We start from the raw sequence: 21,989 nt of genomic DNA, 5'->3' as shown, positions 1-21,989 counted from the left end.
AAAAAGATACCTTTAGGAGTAGTTTTAGTTCCCAGACTCTTCTGCGGGAGCGTTAGTTACAGGAAATGCTTATAAGAATTCCCCACATGAAAAGAAGGTTCAGAGACATTTAGGAAATACACCTACTGTGAGCTGTCTGTCAGCAGTTGACAGCGTAGTTAGCATATTAAGGTTCAGAAAAGCCTCATGTTAATGAGTTAGTGTGTTTCACCTAGGATTTCCAAAACATCTTTGATACAACATTTTGTTTTTATGGCCCACTGATCAACATCTCATGGAAAATGTTCCGTAGAAACATTTGGAAGTGCTTCAGTCAACCATCCTCACGAAATAGTTCCCAGCCCGGACTCGGGGGACTTCCCACGATTCTGTGAGTCCCCAGAAATTGAATGCAAGATTTTTTTAGGTAGGTGTTTTTCTAGAGGATTCAGAGCTTTTATCGTTGTCAGCCTGTGAGCTCAAAGGGTAAGAATCATTATTATGGGTTATTTTCTAAGAAGGGAAGTCCAGTTTCTCTTAAATCTCTCTTCTCTCGTACATTTTATTATCAGCACAGGGATGTTGCTCAGTGCTCAAGCAGCCTCTCTGGGGTTCAGCACACGGAAGACGCCAAGTCGTAAACAGGACTGACTGCTCACTGGATGTTTGTGTTTATTGTTGAATAGATTAAAAAATTGGCAGCTACTCTGTTTGCACCAAGAATTTTGGAAAGAAATTACTTATGCAGAACACTGCCTTTTTGCCAAACTTTTACATTCCTTCCTAAATACAGAAGAAAAAAAAAACCACCACGCTGTTTCATTCCAGTAAAGAGACTTTTCAAAAGGGAAGGGCCACTGACTTGCAGAAGAGAAATCAGTTGAGAGTGACTTAGTGATAAACAACTTAAAACCAAATAACTATAGAAAGCTTTACCTGCAAGAAATTTAAAACATTAAACTCATCTACCTTTAGATTTAAAAATCAGGATCCTAAAATACTGTTCAGTAAAGAGTAGGCGGTAAATAACAGACATGTATTCCTCTGAATAGTCTAATTTACCACTGACTTAAATCATCAGAGAGCTGTGAAGCTGGACCACCCTGGACCTTTGCTGAGTTGCTTTCATGAAGTGCTGCTTTGTTTTTCCTTAATACTAAACAGCAATAAGCGGCCATTTGAAACCCAGTATTGTTTTTACTGCAAAGATGTTGAAGTCCGTTAAATCGCAGCATCCTCCTTATTAGGACATATGGGAGAAATTTCTTTCAGATCTTATACCAGGAAAAGTCATGCTATCCAAAGCAACTGACATGTTGTGATCTTGAAACTGACAGCCTCTCCTTTTTGCTTTACTAAGTTCAGCCAAATTTGGGACTCACATTTCACTGTTTTGGAGGGTTTAGTATGTGTTTTCTTTATGATAGTTTTATTTGAGCTTTCTTTTGTTTCACGAGTCTTGATTTTACCTAATCATAAGGTCACGAGTATTTGCAGCAGCCACCTAAAACAGACATACCTGGGTCCAGGGTTGTTACCAGTTACACGAGGGCAGGGAGGGAAATAGAGGCTGAGGGGGAATGGATTGGGACCGGGAAGGAAGGTTGGGAAAAGGGAGGAAGAAGGGAGAAAAGGAGACAGGAGTTTTGATGTGTTGGGATCTGTGAGAGAGGCTTCCCAGGGATAGCGCCTGCTGCCCTTTGAGTTGGGTATTAACCTTTTGTTCTGTTATTAACTGTTCTAACCCCTTAGAGGAACCACACTCTGAATGGGATGATTGAAGAAGCCCATCTGGGGGCTTCCGTGAGGATAGCAGGACAGGCCAACCCCTGCGGCTGTGTGAAGCCAAGCTGCATCCCCTTTAATGAAAAACACTAGAAGTTTTTAGCTTTTCTGCCTAATCCATGGGCTGTTTTAATGCTGCCCTCAGTAATGTGTATATTCGTTCAGGCTTCACTGATTTGGAATTTGCAAAATTGGAAGATTACTCTGGTATAGGGGTAGGGTGCTGAGGGCGATGTAGCACTTGAGTTACCTCCTCCCAAACTCCAAGTGTGGAAGTGAGTGTCTCACAGACAAGGGAAGGCAGTCCTTGGTGTGCTCTGATGTGGCACGTGGAGCCAGGAAACAAAGTCATCCTCTCAGGGGTCCTGACACTACTAGAAAGGAGCTTAATGACTGCAAATTTTCTAAACCTCTGGTGGTTCCCTTAAAGAAATATTTCATTTCTGAATAAAATGTTTAAAGTGGCATATTGAATTTTTTAAAAAAATATTTATTCTCTACTATTTGTCGGAAAGGCTTATGATGAGTTATAAAATAGTATTGTCAAGCAATTCTGTTAGGACCTATTTTATCTATCCTATGTCCAGTATTTTAAAGAATGCGACTGTTTCTTTTAAAATACATACATTTCCATTTTCTAACTTGGAAAGGAGTTCTTCACGTATATTTATTCCAGATGTTTAAAATACTTTATAGCATTACGGAAAAATAATGTATTTTTGAAATCTGGAGTGGAAGTCTTTCTATGTAGAATCCATTGTTTTAAAAAATACTTACTTTTGAAACATCTTAGGCTTTAACTCTCTCACAACTTGGCGAGACAGTTGGGACCGCCCGTGCGGATGGCAGCCCTCCAGTGAGCTCTGGGAGCAAAGCCTTGCCGACAGCAGGCCTCTGCATAGTGTGTGTGGGATGAGTCTGAAACAGCCAGAGGAGACCTAGCAGTCCCACCACTCGGCGTGTGTCCAGAGGAAATGAACTTAGGATGGCAAAGAGATACCTACACTCGCATGTGTACTGCAGCACGGTTCACAGTAGCCAAGATGGGGGAGCAGTTAAGTGTCCCATCGACAGATGAATGGGTGAGGAAGATGTGGTGCAGATACACAATGGAGTACTATTCAGCCGTAAAAAAAGAATGAAATCCTGCCATTGGTGACAACATAGATCAATCTGGAGGACATTATGTTAAGTGAAATAAGCCAGGCACGGAACGACAGATACCACATGATCTCACTCATGTGGAATCTAAAAAAGTTGATCTCAAAGAATTTGTTACTGGAGGCGTGGGGGAGGGGGGAGGGGAGGTTGGGGAGATATTGGTCAAAGAATATCTATTTACAGTTAGACAGGAGGTCTGTTCAAGAGGTCTGTTGTACAGCAGACTGTCATAAGCTATGGTAAGTCACAATATAGTGTATTCTTGAAAAATGCTAAGAGTGTGTAAGTGTTCTCACAATGAACATGATAACTATGTGAGGTAATGCGTTTGTTCATTAGCTAGATTTGACCATTCTATGGTGTATATATACTTCAGAACATCACGCATACAATAAATACATAAATTTTATATGCCAAGTTTAAAGAAATAAATTGGAAAATTAAAAAAAATAACTAGAGAAGGACTCTTCCAACTAGAACCCTAGCTCACGGTTTCTCAGTCATTGAAAACCGCCAGCGTCTCAGGGCAAATGCCATCTGTTATGACTGGAAGCGTAGAAGCTCGAAGCAGCTAGGATTGTTCTGTAATACAGCTTTTCCCCAGGTACCAGCTAACACATCTTAGTAGCAGGTTGTTTCTTTTTAATTGAGTTTTTGACTTTTTCCCTCGTCTCTGCCCTCACTTGTGGTGGGGCACTGCTTCTAAGGTGAAAACTACCAGGTGAAAGCATCATTATGTGCTTGTCTCAGTGAGGTGTTTTGTTTGTTGTTTGTTTTCAGCTGTCCAGGCCCTGATGTATTGGAGAGGATTAGGTAAAAAGTGGCCATGAAGAAACTGCTTTTAATAACTTGGCTGGAAAAAAAAAAAGCATATCACAGAAATGACCAATGGAAACAAATATTTCATTCTATACAGCATCCTGCACCCTGTCACATTTAATATTTCAAATACATGAAATCATTTATTCAGCAAATATTTATTGAGGGGCTGTATGTGCCAGGCCTTCTGCCCGGCCTCAGGAATGTACCAGTGACCAGGGTGAACATCGTCACCGGCCTCACACAACTAACACGATTCCTCTTTTATGTTAGACTGAGTTTCTTGAAACAAAGGCTCATATCTTATTTGGGCTTTGTATGCCTGGTAGCCAACAACTTGATTTTTCTAGTTCATCGCCTTAGCACGGTCCCAGCTAGCAGTGGGCGTCCAGTAGACAGGTGTGGAATGGATCTATTCTGGCCCCGATGCTTCCTAGTAACTCCCAAAGGATTTTAAGTCGTTTTTTGACAATGCTGGGCACCACAGAACAACCAGCCGGTGCTTAATTAATGTATTCGTGCCTCCTGACAATTCCTGTGCATTTCGTAGTTTCAGTCTTTGCAGATCGTAGGTGTCAGGATTTTCATTTTCCATGTTCCTTTGTACAAGCCATTCAAACCGCATCTTCATGTCCCGATTGGATTGTTGTCTCTGGGTCTCAGTACGGCACTTTTTCATTTGAAGAGTTCGTTAGTCTCAGTGGTAATATGCTTTCTCTATTCTTCTGCATTCATTTCACTGTTACTACTTCAGAATGTCTCGATTCATGTTCAAAATATTTCTTAACTGTCACTGTGCACTGAAACTATTGAGGCAGTGTCCCCCCAATCTGTTGCTTTTTGAAAAGTTAGCAAACTTAAGGTGTTCTACTCTTTTGTAAACTGTGTAAAGGTAGGTACAGGATCTGTGTCGGAGCTCCTAGTCTCTTTTGTACTCGCGCTAATTAGCTGCAGTTTTCCCGCCTTTAGCTCCAGTTGGATTTGTGATTTTATGGACAGCAGAGCTGGCTCCTGCATGACGTGGGTGCTCCTGTCTGCCTGGTGCTGCACTGTGACGTGGCCGAGCCCCTCACGTGTCCACCGAGCCTTAGTGTTCTTGGAGAATGGACTTGAGATTTTGTTCCAGTGCATTTCTAGCTCCGGTATTGAAAGATTTCAAGTGAGAAATTATTGTAAATTTGCTTTTTTGACCTTGTAACATTTTGTCTCCTGAGTGTTGTTAGTTATTTTAGCAGCAAACGTGATGCCGCCATTTTTTAATGAAAATGAAAATCCTACATGGTTTTTCTAGACATGTCTAAGACCCTGACTTTTTGAATATGCGAAACAAAGACCAAGAAGAAGAAATATCAATTCAAAATCACTGCAAATGAAGAAAGCCTAAGAAGAATTACTGATTTCCATTTCTAGTGTTTTGGTACATGGAGTTGGAGAGTTTTTAAAAAGTGGAGTATGGCAGTTTTTTCTAAGGCTAAATTTAGCCGTTGCTTTGGAAAATCAGAGTGGTACAGCTTGTGCCTTATCTTCGTCCGGCCCTTACCCTTTCCTCTGCACTTGGACATCTTAAATGGCTTGCTGGGGAGGAGAAGCTTCATATACTCTAGTGGCCCCATTTATTCTGGGAGGGAATTAAGTGACTTCATTTTCTAAGCTTCCTAAAAAATTTAGGAGACTTCCTAAGCAGCAATTACAGTTCCCTACAGAAATAGTTCACGTCATGCCTCCTTTTGCCTCATCAGCTCTTCCTGCCAGTGGAGCCAAGGGCTGTAAATGGAATGAGAGATGGCCTCTCATTCCCAGTCCAAATAGCAACAGGAGGGCACATGTGCACTTGAGCTACAAATAACGCGTTTTAAAATAGCAGATGGTATTTGATGATTGCTTCTTCATTCATTTACCTGCCAAGGCAAAACTTTTTATTCTACTCTGGCAACAAGACCTGAAGTGGATCAGCTCAAGCAATTGTAATGACAAGTTCTCATGTTGGCAGATATTCGTTAGCTGATTTGTAGGCATTCAAACCCATGCACACTTTCCTAGGCTTTTCTAGAAAATATTTCTTTTGTTTAGCATATTAAATTTCATGTTTATGCAACAACGTAACCTGACTGACTTGTTACACCTTGTAACTAATTAGAGACACTCCTGTCATTAAGGTGTGCTGCCAGTCATTTGTATCCCAAATATTCCATTTCCCTGGTGGAAAGAGGACTCTCTAAAAAACGATAGGGAGCAGTATTTTTTTTATATATTTTTTATACCTAACCTCAAGACATTCAGTGAAGGGAGCAGTATTTTTCATGTGGAGCTCAGTGGCTCAAGAACAGTGACATTGCTGGGAAATTCCAGTTTGTGTCTGTGCAGAGGTCAGACGGTTCCTCAGCTTTGCTGCCAGAGTCTCACACCAGCACACTGTAGCTGCACGATCCCCTCACCTGAGCCGGAAGGAGACTGCAGCCAGCCAGGTAAACTCAGAGCTTCTCCCCTGCTTTCCGCGTCAGCGCCATTGGGTTCTGATCATTTTGACCACTCTCATGACTAGACCAGGTGATAAAACTGCGAGTTACATATTAGCCACTGGACTCCACTGTGGTTGGCACAGGTTGCTCAGAGGTCTTGCCCCAGCGTCTGGATAGCCGCATCAATAAATTGGCTTCCGGAAGCTTAAAAGAGAGAATAATATTCCTTTCTATGAGCGCTGATGATGCCAGGGATACAAGACAAGGTCCTTGCTTTCAAAAATTGCACGGTCTAGCCTCTAGTAGGAATGACACCGAGGAAAATAGCTACACGTTCATTTGCCAGGTACTGTTAGGACACAGGGCGAGACGTGGAAGGCTTACCGGGTATAGTGGAAAGAACATAGATCTGGAGTGGAACCTGTGCTCACATCTCTGCCCTGAGACTCGCAAGTGGCATGCCCTTGGGTAGCTAACATATTGTCCGAGCCTCAGCTTCCTCATCTGTAAAATGAAAAGGAAAATCTTTTTCAGAGTTAATTTGAGGGTTAGAAATAATATATGCAGAGTGTCTGGCTGACTGTAGATGTTGAGTGCCTGCTATTATTATTAACAATGTTAAGTAATGTGTCAGCCACACTCTGAGGAATAAGTTCACCAGGTGGACATGGGGAGAGGTTAGCATTAGCAAAGGCTGAGCGGTAAGTATTATGAAATTCCTTGTGGGTTTGGAGAACCCTACAAATGTAGCCTGGGATGGTTGGTAGAGATTCTGTGTCACAGCAAAGAGTTAAATTTTATTTTGTAGTTCCAAGGGGAGGGATTTAATTTGCTTTTAAAATAAATTATATAATGCCACAAACTGCCTCATGTTGCATTGCTCAATGAAAATGAATTAGGTTCCAAGACTGCAAGTGAGTTGTATGAAATCTACAGGAAGCAGTAGGTGCAGCTGGGTGCTGAGAGCCGGAGAAGTCTGGCTAGTCGTTGATTTCCTGGCACAGACACTTTCTTACTCACAGCAGATGCCCAGACGCTCGGGATTCTCCACTTTTACAGCAGCAGATCCCAGCCTTCCTAAACTTAGAACATACTGTGGGTGTCTGGTTTCATGAAATTTTCTCTGTCTTCAAAACTTTGATATTGTTTAGGAATTTTGAACATTTAACTGAATATTAATTTGGGACATTTTTAAGTGAGTCCCTTTGAAGGTTAGGAATCCCTGTCAAAGAGAGATGAAAAGATGCCCCAGGACTGTGCTGTGTGACACTTTGCATAACAGCCCTAACAGAGAGGCTGGAATGGGGCAGACCCAGCAAAAGAAAAGGAAATGCGAAGCCCCAGCTAAACATTCCTTGACTCTTGTGTCAGCTATTGGTTGGAAATGTTTTTCTGTCTTCTTCTTGATCTTTGTAATACTCAAAGCTATTCTAGGATTATGAGTATTTTTTTCTTTATACTTATATTTTCTAATACATAAATACTTATATATTCTATGATAATATGTTTTCTAATAACAAGAACTGGAGTATAACAAGGTAGTTGAATATACTATTTAATACTATACTATACCCTATACTTATACTTTTGAGATACAGAAGTTAAACCTATAGGTTTCTTTTTTCATAGTTTAATGCATCAATAGGGTTTCGTTTCAGCATTTCATATATTGGTTTATTATATCTAGGTAGTACACAGTACTTTTCATTTCATCATCATCATTATATCTATGTTTAAAATGCCCATAGAAGGCTAGAATGAACACTGCAGTGCTGTACTAGAGTCAGAGACATCAGTGTGAACTCATGGTTATTTTCATATACATACAGCTGGGTACAGAAAGAACTACAGATACATGTGCATACGTGGGTGGTTGTACATGTTATTTCCCGGCTCTGTCCATTGACAGGGCCCAGCAACTGTGATGCCCAACCCCAGTGAGTACACTCTGCACCCAGATCTGGGTTTCTAAATACCATTCTCTAATAAAAGGAACTGGGGCTTTATTTCTTAGAGAAATTGTCAATGCTAGTGCTGGAACAGGGCAAATAAGAGATGAACCTGGAGCATCTTGTAATGTCAGAAAGTTAGGAAGTGCTCAAAAAAGAACAAAGGATGAGGGCATGTCAGAGGGATACAAGAGCCAGCCTGAAAGAGCTCCTGATGGCCAAAGCTGGAACAGTTGGAGCAACAAACTAAATGACGTAGTATTAGATTATGACCCAGAGTTTAACATATATATACATGATTCCATACTGATATAAGTGATTGACTAAATAATAAATAGAGGAAGATAGATCTTCCTTACAGGAGAACTCCAGGTAATATATGTAGATATTCCCTCATCTATGAGATGGAGCTTCCCCTCTTCTTGAGGGGCTGGACATGGTGACTTCTTCCAAAGAATGGAAGAAAAAAAGAATGGAGAAAGGAAAATAGTAACTTCACAGTAGAGAAATCTAGGAGACACTGCCTTAACCAAGTGATCAAGGTTAAAGTGACCAGTACATCACCGTGTACCCTGTGGTGTTATGTGATGAGCAGGACTCTCTAACTCTGTGATGTTCTTCCTAAAACCCCATAACCCAGTCTAACCATTAGAAAACACAGGCAAACCTAAACTGAGGGACATCTGCAGAATACCTTACTGTGTCTTTCAAAAGTCATAAAATTGAGGGAAGACTGAAAAACTGTCACAGATCAGAGCGGACTAAGGAAACTTAAAAACTAAATGCAGTATGGGATCCTGGGTTGGATCCTGGGACAGAAAAAGTATGTTAATGGAAAAAGTGGTACAATCTGATTCAAGCCTTTAATTTAGTTAATAACCATAATATGCCAATGTTGGAGTCTTAGTTTTGACACACGTGCCATGGATATGTAAGATGCTAATATTAAGGGAAACTGGGTGAAGGGTATATAGGAACTCTGCCATCTTTGCAACTTATTTGTAAATCTAAAATTATCCAAAAACTTTTAAAAAATTAAGAAAAAAATGCCCCTATAGGTACAATAAGATAGATACTCATATCCCCATTTTACAGATGAGAAAATTGAGATGTGAGTCACACAGTAACAGCATTAAATCTAGAGCTCTTATCTCTGCTCCAGTGTTCTTCTCACTATGTCATAGCTGCCCCGTCTAAAAATGCCACTTCCACAGAAGGGGGGAACAGGTAGAAGAGGGTCACGAAGAGAAGCTTTGAATGAGTCATGAGCCAGACTGTTGCTGCAAAAGCCATCAGAATTGTTTGCTTTTTGTCTGGGGTATAGGTACATGTATGTGCATGTCTTGAAGGTGGTGGGAAGGAACTACTGCATAGTAGTTGAAAGTAACCCGACTCATTCTCTGGGACCATGCAGGAAAATAGACTGCTTTGGAGAACCACAAGGGGCAATGACAGTTACCGGGGATGATATCCCACTTAGCTGAGTAAAGAGAAAGACAATAAAGAGGTGGGAACAGCAGAGTAGTGCTTGAGTAGGTGCAGAGAGCAGTGCAGGTGGGTGGGTTTTAAAGCATTACAGATCTGAATTGGCTGTGTGCTTGAGAGGAAATGTGCATCCCAGGTCGTGTTGACAGAGCTTGTGTGGACGGCCCTGGTGTGATTTACACAAGGTAATGTCTCGTGTGTCCAGGTTGAGTGGGACTCTGTGCTTTTATTGGAGCAGGTGGTTCTTGGATCATTCTTCGACAAGCACTTGGGTAGAGGAGAGAAGAGTCATTCTTTCACCATGGGAGCAGGCCGGGATCTTAGAGCAGTGCTTCTGAGATGTGGCCTCGCATCAGAAGCGTCAGCATCACCTGAGAACTTGTTAGAAATGCAACTTCTGGGCCAGGCGTGGTAGCTCATGTCTGTAATCCCAGCACTCTGGGAGGCCGAGGCAGGAGGATCACTTGAGGCCAGCTGTCAAGACCAGGTTGAGCAACATAGCGAGAACCCATCTCTACAAAAAATAGAAAAATTGGCTGAGTGTTATAGAGCACACCTGTAGTCCCAGCTGCCGGGAGGCTGAGGCAGGAGGATCGCTTGCGCCCAGGAGTGTGACGTTGCAGTGAGCTGTGATGATGCCACTGCACTCTAGCTGGGGTGCTGGAATAAGACCCTGTCTCAAAAAAAAAAAAAAATGCAACTTCCTGGGCCTTACCCAGACCTACTGGATCAAAAACCATTGGAATAGGGCCCAGCAGTCTGTTTTAAGAAGCCCTCCTAAAGTTGGAGGACGACTGACCTGGAGGAATAGTTACTGGGATGAGCAGAAGCCTCTGACCAGGGCAGCGTGCAGCCCACAGCAGGGAGTGACACGTCATTCAGACCTCACCTTGGCTTAGTCTTTAGATCTAGGGGTTACCATGTGCCTTATGGGGTGGGGGTGTGCCTTTGGGCTGAGAATCTCACCCCAAAATAAGAATGGGATACTTTCTTGCCAATCAAATATTTTTTTTGGTTTTGCCTTTGCCTGTTCTGCTCTGCTCATCCTTCAGAAAGTTGATAGCTTCCGTGGGGAGGTTATGACTGACAGCTCAGTGCAGTTCTGAGTCTAATGTTTGTATATACAAGCCTCCCCAGTAGATAAACTGTGTGTGTGTTTACCGCCTTTTAGTTCTATCATTTTAACATGTGAAGCTAGGGTTGTCATGGCAACTACGTTTTGTGAACTTTACATTGACACCTAGAGAGCTCTTACTAGATGGCTCATTATATTATTTTTTACCAAAGCATTAATATGTATGTGTAAAAATACTTAAGTTTTTGTTTTCTCAGGAAAAATGCTTAGGATGGTTGGTGTCGGTGTCTGGCCTGCACATTTGTCACCCTCACGTATTCAATGGGAGGCCAGCACGTGTCACCAGGAACAGACCCCCCCGTGCATCTCTCGTCTGTACCCTTGCCCAGAGTTCACTCACTGCGGTGAACATGGAGTGTCTTTTTGTGATGAGGCGGTAGCTTGTTCTTTTGGTGAGACGGATATAGCCTAAGACTTCTGGATAAGAACGAAAATCTAAGAACGGCCAGGCAGGAGGCAGAGCTAGAGCAGCCAGCTTTCTCTGCTGGGACCTTTTGAGCCGCCTCAGTCGGGCCTATAACCAACTCTGGGCCTCATGGGTTCTTGACTTACTCTCTGTGTAGAGCAGTTCTCGTGATGTAGTAGTTCAGTTGCTTCACTTAAACTATCTTGAGGACATCTGACTTGGAAGCCGAGTCACTGTTGGCTTTGTGTGAAACATCACGAGTGACAACCAAGACCAGAGTCATCAGTCCTCTAAATCTACACATTATTTTCTCTCTCCCACTCCCCTCTGTGTTAACTTAAAACTTCAAGGTCATTCAGACTGCAGAAATTATTTGTTGGTCAACAAAAGAGGGCAAGGATATTTTCACTATTGTTGTAGGCACTCCCAAATCCTTGGTACATAGTAGGTGCTCAGTAAATATTTGTGCATGAATAAGTGAATCTTTAAAATGTACTTTTTTACTCAAACGTAATCAGAATTTTTTTTTGTGTCTAAGTAATTATATTCCCTTTATGACATAGTCACACAGTATACAATTAAAGCAATACATAGCTCTGAATTTGCCAAGTATTTTACAGTGTTTTAATGATCATAATATAGCTATAAAACCAAAACAAGAATAAAGGTATTGCTTTTGACTTTCTAGTAATGGAGATGTGAAGACCATCATTTTATCCATACAACCGAGTAAGTCTCACTAAACCCAGGAGCTATGCCCTGGCCCTGCGCCCAGGCAAGGAAATGTGATCAGAAAGTCTCTGATTCTTGGTCAGCACAGTGCAACAGACCTGCACTCCCTGGGATGCCGGCTCAGCCATTTCCATTTGAGATGGTTTCTTATTTTAACAATCACTCCTTTCCCCTTTTGGGATTGAGAGGCTCAGACATGCTGTTGCGCATGATATGATTTTGTCAAGAGGCAAATAATTGCTTCTGGGTATTTTTGTGAAGTGCTTCTCGGAGTAGCTTAATATCATGCCAGAGCTCACTGTGTAGCAGCAGGGAATGCAGTCAGGGAACAAAAGCCAAAAATCTCTGTGGCAAGCACAGAGTTGGTGTGGGGCTTGGAGTGTTTTGACCTGGTGATACCACGGCTGGGGCCTGGCTCAGTGATGTCAGGGAGTCTGTTTCTGCAGTGGCTGTACCTGGTGGGGGATGGGTGGGGACAGCTGGCTCACAGACCGCACTGCAGCACTGTCACAACAAAGCCGCCTCCACCGGGCGGGGCGAGGCGGGCGGCAGGCGGCTGCCTCTGTGCTCTCCTGCCCCTTCGCCCGCCATGGGATGTTCATCTTGGCCACTGGCTCCAGAGTGCTCTGACACACGTGAAATGGATGGATACTGAAAACTCATTTAACAGACATGAGATTTGTAGGATTACAGAAAACATATTCGTCCGGTAGCAGTGGAGGTTCACAGCTAAGCCAAGGTGTTTCAATGGAACTCATGAGTGTCTCTGAGTAGGTTCAGAGACCAGTGCCCGCCTGGCTTAGCACCACCGGGAATAAGCAGGGAGAGTTTATAAATATTTCCCAAAGGGTGACTACCGTGCTACTTTGAATTGAACTCTAACTGAAGAGTAAAATTCTTGTTCTGCCGCTGGCTTCCAATGCAGGAGTCCTGCGCTCTGCAAGGGTCCAGGTTTCCATTGGAGAGGCGTGGAGTCTGGAGTAAGGACGCTTGTGCCACCTCTGTAGTCATCTTGTATCTTCCATGAGTGGTCACAGGAGAAGCCTCGTACAGCATTTATTCAGTTATCTCCGTGCTGGGGACTGCCACTGAGGAAGACACTTGGGGGTGGGATCTCCCAGCTTGTCCATATCTACCCATCTGTATGTGTGAAATTGGAACAAAGGCGTCATTTTTCACTTTGAGAGAGGAAGGATTTTTCTTTTAATGCCGTTCCTGGAAAGAGCTTTTTAGAAAATAATATCAGGATTCCTGAAAAGCAGTCTTGCTCTTCTGTGGTTTAGTAGAGTAAAATCAATTTGATATTAAGTCAGTACTGAAAATTCTCCTTTTGAGTGGGTATTTACTGTCCTTTTACGAGAGCTGAGATTTCTGACGCTTGTGTATCTGCTGTTTCCAGAACCTTTCCTTCCTCTTATCATGTGTGGCTAAACTCCCAGTCCCAGAGCCAAACAGATGCATTATCTCCGGATGCCTCAGTTTTCTCATCTGTAAAAGGAGAATGATAACAGCCCCGGCCTCACGTGACTGTTGTGAAGAGTAAATGAGCCAATGCCTGTAAAGTGACGCAGAGGTGCCTGGCGTGTAGGAAGTGCTCTGTGTTGGCTCCGCCCCTTGTTTCTCTGGTGTGGAATCCGGCAGCCTGGCTCCCTGGTCCCGAGATTTGCAGTCAGGGTGGCAAGGAATGCTGATGATGCATTTCCTTCCTGGGTTACTCCTTTTTGTGATTTGGATGACTGTACTTGAAAATAGTTATGCCCTTCACAGTTCGAGGAGAAATATGTTGTCACAGCTATTCAGTCAGTTTCTACAGACATTTAATTCATCTGAAGATGATGATGAAGATGGCTAGCATGTTTACCTAGAACTTACTATATTTTTAACAGCTCTCTGAGGTAAGTATAATTACCATCCCCATTTAAGAGGTGGGGAAACTGAGGCCCCAAAGGCTTCGCTCAAAGTTAGAGTTATGTAACTATTATATGGCAGAGTCAGGGTTCTTAACAACTGTTCACTGTCTGGTGCCCGCCCACCTCTCCAGCACCGGCTCCTCCCGCTATTCCTTCCCTTCTCCTTAAATGTCCTGCCTCAGGGCCTTTGCATTTGCTGTTACCTTGCCCCGGTTGTTGGCATGTCTGTCATTTTGGATAAACCCAAGTGTCACCTTCTCTGACTTATTAAATTCCACCCCTCATCACATTATCCTGCCCTCTCATCCTGACCTGACTGTACTAGAGCAGGAAGATGCCTTTTCTCTCCTATTTGCTATTAATTATCTGGCATAATTCTATCTGGCATAGTATTCATTAAAATTTGTTAAATGGGTATAGGTGCTAATGATTTTAATAATGGTTTTAGCTCCTCTTATTTACACACAGGTCACCTAACTCTAATGTGTGTGCAACGTGTGAGTGTGGGACACGTAGGTTCTTACCTTAGTGACGTGGTGCGGAATCACAGATCTCTTCCTTTCAGTTAGTCCTAGCTCCAGCAGTAATGTCCTGTTGTTTCAAAGCACTTCTTTGTGTTTGTCTCTGGTTGAGACGTGTTAAAAGAAATGTGTAAGGGTCTCAGGCAGTGAATGATACTAATCCTAAAATGAATTATAAAAGCTAAACCCTGGGTTAGGAAGTAAAATTTATGTTTTTTGTTTTGTTTTATTTTGTTTTTGTAAAAACAGGGTTTGGGTAAAACAGGTACTACGTTTTTCGGTTTGTGTAATATATCCTCCTTTCCTGCAGTGATTGCTTTCTTCTACTAACTTAAATTAAATTGTATTCATTTCATGTGTTTGCTCTAGGGGCCCCTCCACCAGATCTCGTGTCAAGGTCCATTGGGGAATTTGACAAAGAAATGGGGTGGCAGGAACCTGAAACCTGGATCTTTGATAAAAAGGGTTTACTATTCCTTTATCTGAGAACTTTGGGCTGCTGTAGATGCTACCGTCTTGTGTGAGATGTGACTCGCTGCTGTGCTGGAGAAGTCTGGCTTGACAGACCTCTCTGATTTGGTGACGTTACTGAGAGTCTTTGGATGCCCCTTCTGCAAGCTTGGATGGGCCACATGTTAGCTGCGTTTCTTCCAGAACACAACCTCACTCTTACTCCCGCTCTGCCCTAGATAACCAGTTCAGGATGTCCATCCTGGAGCGACTGGAGCAGATGGAAAGGAGGATGGCTGAGATGACCGGGTCCCAGCAGCACAGACAGGCGAGCGGAGGAGGCAGCAGTGGCGGTGGCAGTGGCGGCGGGAACGGCGGCAGTCAAGCCCAGGTGGGAGTCTGTGCTGGTGATCATGCCGTTTTGTCCAGCGTCTCACAGATCGGTGAGGCAGTGGGTCACAGTCCCTTCTCTGCTGCCAAACTGCCCCCTGGGTTTGGGCAGAACGCCCAGGGAGTACTTCAGAGTACCTGTGCTTCTCGGTGTTACAACCTGTGCAATATGAAAGAAGCCCTGGAATGTGGAGCTTCTCACTTGTGTGCCGCCCTAATCTTTAAATCATTTTTACTTATCTCAGAATTCACCGCTGTTACCTGGCAGTGGCAGTTGAGGGCATCCGATTAGAAAAATAGAGGCCAGATGGTGACTCAGATCTGCTAGGGCTCAGAATTAAATTAGAATCTCCCTACTTTGTATTTTATCCCTATCTTAAGTATAGGTATAAAACATAATTGAATTCAGTAATTCATAAGCCTTTTATAAACTCATAAGGTCAATATGAAAAGGGCCCAGAGAAACAGTTCATGTAATTATGCAGTGTAGAACGACTTTATACATTATAGCATCTTTCACATGCTTTTTCATGAATTCTATGAAGAATGTATCATATTCCCAAGTACAGGGAAATTACCAGATACTGTCTCAGCGTCCCATTGGCCTTGAGGCCTTAGAGAAGTTCATTTTGGCAAAGTCTCCCAGGCAGAAACTATTTTACCAGAGACCCCAGAGATAAATTTAAACAAGTTGGTAGTATTTCTCACCTCCACTACTGAGTTGTTGCCTAAAAACCTCAAATATCAAGAGTTAGTAATATTTTTAATAATAACGATAGATGGAAACAAAGCATAGTATACCACACCCAAAAAAATAACCTCCTTTCTCCTCGAATTTTCTTCTTATTTCTCCCCTGTCTTCAGAAATCAATGGAAAAGACTTGGCACACAGTAAAATGTCACTAAGGCTAAGACAGGCCTCTTTTCCACCCAACACTACTAAGTTTTATAAAAGAAGTAATCACTGTTTAATACACCTTATGGGTAAAATAAGAGATCCCCATAAAATGCCTTTTCTTTCACCAACAAAGGTTGCATGAAGGGAATGGTATGTAATGTCATTTTAAAGCTCAACCATTCGGCACCTTGCCTGTTAAAATCTTGTCCCATATTAACTGCTGTTGCATTTTCTTTCATCAATTTAAATTGGCTTCAATAAAAGTCTGTGTCTGCCATGTATGATAGAGACGTGACTATTTTTGTTTAATACAAGAAAATTCCTTCTTCGTTCACTCTCCGGTGAGTTCCGTGCCTGTTTGGTGCGTGCAGAATGGCTCTGTGGGGCCCTGTGAGTCAAGGCCCGGTTGGCACGTTGGCGTCACCCAGCTGTGCTCCATGGAGGCCTTTTCATAGCTCTGATGAGGATGACATTACGTCCATCATCTGCCTTTTATTACTGGAGGCATTTTTGCCCAGATTTAAAGATTCAAAGCCATGGGGAGCAACAGTATTTGTATAGTAGTTGAAATTTATGGAGTTTATTGCCAAAAAATTATTATCTTTTAAAATAACACCAGAAATGTGAATTAGGCTAGAAGTGCCATTTATTTGGGGGAGTGTTAAACATAAAACAGCTATCACAGAGACTCATAAATTGTTGAGGTTACTAACTTTGATTTATTTTTCTTCCATTACAACCAATTAACAGGAAGAAAGCCATGTGGTTAAAATTCATGAATTTCTCTTTCCTATACCCTTTATTGTTATTAATAACGCTCAAGATCTCTGATGCTTTCCCCAGCATCCTTTTTACTTTATGCGAAGGACTGGATTATTAACCAGATACTTTTAAGCGTTTCTTTAGGGGAAAAAAAATCCACATCTCAGTGACTTAATTCTCCAGAAGCAGCAAACAAGGCAAAGATCCACAGATCCCCAGCCGGAGACACTAGGAGAGCCACTCTGCTTTGCTTGGTCACAACAGTTTTCCGCCTGCAATGTTTATTTCAACTGGGAAGCTAGAGCCACTTTTTTTTTTTTTAAGCATTAGACACTTTCCCTGACACGAGTCAGCATGAAGGTCATAATCAGAGTGTCAGCCATAACAGATAATCTCTGTGTTCTTGGAGTTGGGGGAAATGACGTTGCACCACGACTTTGGAGCATCGCTGCTGAGCCGAAACTAAGCACATGCTCTTCTCTGTTTCATGATGGTTCTTGATTTTCAGTGATTTTCCATTTTGAGTTGCTAATCCTAAAGCATTTGTGTCCCCAACGTCAAAATGCCAACTTGGTAGGGGGCCTTGAGTCCTGAGGTCTAAATGTACTTTTCCGTGGTAGTGTGCTTCTGGGACCGGGACCTTGGGGAGCTGCTTCGAGAGTCGCGTGGTGGTTGTGTGTGAGAAGATGATGAGCCGAGCCTGCTGGGCAAAGTCCAAGCACTTGATCCACTCAAAGACGTTCCGTGGAATGACCCTCTTACACCTGGCTGCCGCCCAGGGTTACGCCACCCTGATCCAGACCCTCATCAAGTGGCGGTAAGGCTGCGGCACAGATGACTTGGGGTCGTCCTCGTTCATCACCGTGCACATTCTTCTTGAGCATTTCCACCAGTGGAGAGAAATCTGGCCATTCAGTAAGCAGTATAGCCTGTGAGCAAAGGGCCTTCTCCAAGGACAGTTGCCAAGGGATTCTTATGTGCTTCTGCCCAAGAAATACTGAGCGTGGTACTAACTTAATGTTGGACTTTTATTTCTTTTGAACTCTTAGCCAAACAGAGAGTCCAGACTACCCTAGAAATCTGAGACTCTATTTCTTTACATCAGGGATGTTAGATGCCCAGTTGGGTTTCCTCCTTATGGGGTTTTATGATATTCTGATCTTTCCTTTTAACGTTGATTAATAGTGTGGTAATTTCCGGTGCTTTCTCTTGCAGCACAAAGCATGCAGATAGCATCGACTTGGAACTGGAAGTTGACCCCTTGAATGTGGACCACTTCTCCTGTACTCCTCTGGTAAGGAATAGGTTCACTTAGTCCCCTAACCGTTTTTCCCGTCTGGCTTCTGCAGTTGTCAGAGATACTTTGCAATGGTAATGTTTTGTGGCCCCACTGAGCTTGCCATCGAGGTTGAGGTCATCAGCTGGCAGCAATGGCAAGTGTAAAATATGGTTTTAATCTCTTGTTGAGAAAGCTTGCTTTGTCTTCCTGCCTTTTAGATGTGGGCGTGTGCCCTAGGGCACTTGGAAGCTGCTGTCGTGCTGTACAAGTGGGACCGCCGGGCCATCTCCATTCCCGACTCTCTGGGAAGACTGCCTTTGGGAATTGCCAGGTCAAGGGGTCATGTGAAATTAGCAGAATGTCTGGAGCACCTGCAGAGAGATGAGCAGGCTCAGCTGGGACAGAACCCCAGAATCCACTGTCCTCCAAGTGAGGAGCCTGCTACAGACAGCTGGATGGCGCAGTGGCACAGCGAAGCCATTAACTCTCCAGAAATACCCAAAGGAGTCACTGTCATTGCAAGCACCAATCCAGGTAAAAATCCAAAATTATTACATCTCAGAACTTGACAGAGCTCCCATTTGCTTTCTGCGGCTGCCCTCAGAAAAGTCCAGAAGATATTCACAAACATTTAAGATATATTTTTTAATGTTTCCGATTTTCCTTTAAGAATGCCTAGTGCCCCACCCCCCAAAAATATAAAAAGCAGCAAAATTTCTATGTTCATGCAAGAAATACAAATTTCTGAAGGACTATCTGAACACAATATATGCTGCTGGGGAATATTTAAATATTAGGGACATGTCTTGAGTTCCGGCTTTGCACTTTGTGTCTCTCAGGCATAGAGAAAGTATTAATATTTTAGGATTCCTAATTTTATCACCTGTCCTGACTATCCTTTCTACTGTACTTTTCAGAGCTGAGAAGACCTCGGTCTGAACCCTCTAATTACTACAGCAGTGAGAGCCACAAAGATTATCCGGCTCCCAAAAAGCATAAATTGAACCCTGAGTACTTCCAGGCAAGGCAGGAGAAGCTGCTTTCCACTGCACTGAGTCTGGAACAGCCAAATATCAGGAAGCAAAGCCCTAGTTCTAAGCAGCCTGTCCCTGAGACAGTCAGCCCCAGTGAAGGAGTGAGGGACTACAGCCGGGAACTCTCCCCTCCCACTCCAGAGACTGCAGGATTCCAAGCCTCTGGATCTCAGCCTGTAGGAAAGTGGAATGCCAAAGATCTTTACATTGGTGTGTCTACAGTACAGGTGACTGGAAATCCGAAGGGGACCAGTGTAGGAAAGGATGCAGCACCTTCACAGGTGCGTCCACGGGAACCAATGAGTGTCCTGATGATGGCTAACAGAGAGGTGGTGAACACAGAGATGGGGGCCTACCGTGATAGTGCAGAAAACGAAGAGTGCTCACAGCCCATGGATGACATCCAGGTGAGCGGTGGCAAGGTAAGCCCGAAGAGGCTGCCGGCGCATCAGAGTTGCCTCGATCCTCATGGCCCATTTCTGAAGGTCATGTCATTTTCTCCCCAGGGAAGGATTAGAAGTCTGGTTTTGTGCATGAGGTGTTGGAGCATCTTTTTTCCTTGGGCCCACATTGTCACTCAGTGAGTCAGGCACCGTGAACAGGGCCTCCCCCCTTTGCACCAGGTCCTCAGAACTCACCCACCACCATACATGAAGTTGTCTGCTTCCTCTTGGCATTCATGTTGACTGACATCATTGTTTTAAGTACTAGTTAGAGTCAAGGCCCTAAAAATAGCTGGAACAGAAAGCCTGTGGATAGATTTTGAATCATCTGTGTGACATTGATCAACATAGCCATCATCTAGCCACTGGAAAGGGCATATATGGCATGAGGCTCCATGAGATGCAATGAAATATCCCTAAGTCTGATAATTGACTGCCCTTATAATAAATCTAGAAAATCCAAAATCCTTTTAGGGCACTCAACTTATCATAGACTAAGAGAATACATACTGAAGCAAACTCAACATTAGGCTATTAAGCAAATGCTGTTAATTAAAATATATAGGCAAGAACCAAAAGAGCAACCTAAAAACCTACGTTTGACTTCCTCTCTTTCCAGCTTCCCATTGATATAACCCAAAACAAATTAAGAGCACATATCTATGAAAAAAGTATCAGTCTAAAGAAGTATTTTAGCCAAATGAAACAATAGCAATTAAAAATAATGAAATAATTTAAGAAATGGCAAGACAGAGTTCTTGGAGAAGTGAACAATCTGATCATTAAAACTGATGTCTGAATAATCATTGATAGTGTGGTTGTATGTAAAAGGCAAGTTTTAGGAAGGGATTTTTTTTAAAGAGAAGAAGAATAATGTTTAACAGTAACCTAGTACTAAAATTCTAAATTATTTTAACAAAACCAGGGAGGTAGTAAAATGAAGACAGTAAAAGTGTATTAAAGCAGCTCTCTTGTTCAGGGGGATAATAGATTTTGTTCCACTCATGATATAGATAGATAAGTACTGTGTAGGATGAAATATACTAGTTAAAAATGTCAAATTAGTATAATAGAGTGAAAACAGAATTTATAAGTCATTGAATGGGGAGAAAAAAAATTTGGCCCATTTGGAAAAAGTTCAAGGATGACAAAGGAAAAAACAACAATAAAAATAATAAACAGAGAACATAATATTGTAGGAATATTTTCAAACGTGTCTCAAGTCATAAGTAATAATTCTATTAAAAATCAGATTCTTGAATTCAGTAAAAAAGGAAGCAAAATATATGATATGCTGCTTGTAACAGACACAACTCTTAGAGTAAAATGAATCAGAAAGAATGAAAAACAAAGTGATGAGTAAAGCTAGAAGGGACAAATGAATATAAAAAGAAAAAAGATAGGCAAATTATATCTAATTTATCAAGAAGATATGACAGTTACAAACTGTTGTGTACCTAGCAACATCACCTCTAAATATTAAAGCAAAAACCAGTAAATACAAAGAAATGTGGAACTATAATCATAGTGTGACACTCACACACCTGTCTCAGAATTTGTCAGATCAAGTAGATGTGAAAAGGATATAAAAAATATGAATAATACAATTAGAAAGCTTGATTTAATATGTATTTAATATATATGATATATTTAACATGTGATATTATATGTAATTATATAGATATATGTAATTAATACACACAGCAACAACATACATAATTGTTCTTTCCAGATACCTAAGACAAATTTATGAAAATTGCTCATATACTAGGACACAAAGAGAATTTCAGTAAAAACCCAAAGCTACACATTTAAAGGCTATCTTTTCTGACCACAATCCAAGAAATTCAGAAGTGAATGATGTGATTTTTTAGGTCCAGGTGCTGAGAATGTTACTTGCTTTAAAGTCATTTAAATTTCATTGCCTTTTGCAGCCATCGCAATAAAAAAATGAGCTACTTGGTATTCTAGAGTATTGCACTTATTAAATTGTCCTCACATCAATACATGTTTATAAAATAGAGAAGGATTTGGGGGAGTGACTATGGAATGATAACCCTCAGGCTTCAGAAATTCCACTTTGCTTTTAATAAAATATTTGAGTACCTTCATGGAAAAAGAATAAAGGCAGGATTTCCTGTGGTTTGAGTCACAAATCAAGAGAGCCAACATAGAAGGAGAAGAAAAACTGCAATATTTTATCCTTAAATTTTTTTCTTTTTATTCCTATTATAAAAAATAATTATTCTTTGATGAAGATTTAGAAAGTTATCCAAGATAAGCATTGTTAACAGCTTTATTGAGGTATAATTTACATACTATAAAGTTCACCAATTTTAAGTGCTCCATGTGATGAGCTTTGGTAAATTTATACACTGTGGAACCGTTGCCA

At 42.0% G+C, this 21,989-nt stretch overlaps 1 protein-coding gene across 5 annotated transcripts in view; it reads left to right on the top strand.

Moving 5' to 3' along the window:
* CAMTA1 (calmodulin binding transcription activator 1) overlaps positions 1–21,989 on the top strand; it is an 825,382-nt gene that overhangs the window by 781,139 nt on the left and 22,254 nt on the right. For 4 of the 5 annotated variants that reach the window (XM_045546243.1, XM_045546245.1, XM_045546244.1 and 1 more), the window contains 5 exons: positions 15,031–15,182; positions 17,462–17,658; positions 18,057–18,135; positions 18,339–18,654; positions 19,038–19,561. In XM_045546243.1, the coding sequence (XP_045402199.1) occupies positions 15,031–15,182; positions 17,462–17,658; positions 18,057–18,135; positions 18,339–18,654; positions 19,038–19,561 (1,268 nt within the window). The remainder of the gene's footprint in view (positions 1–15,030; positions 15,183–17,461; positions 17,659–18,056; positions 18,136–18,338; positions 18,655–19,037; positions 19,562–21,989) is intronic. The other variant, XM_045546246.1, reaches the window with a different exon arrangement.

The sequence above is a fragment of the Lemur catta genome, chromosome 3 (assembly GCF_020740605.2).
Source record: "Lemur catta isolate mLemCat1 chromosome 3, mLemCat1.pri, whole genome shotgun sequence".
Taxonomy (NCBI): domain Eukaryota; kingdom Metazoa; phylum Chordata; class Mammalia; order Primates; family Lemuridae; genus Lemur; species Lemur catta.
The sequence above is the reverse complement of the archived record's forward strand: the minus strand, read 5'-3'. Positions and strand labels throughout refer to the sequence as shown.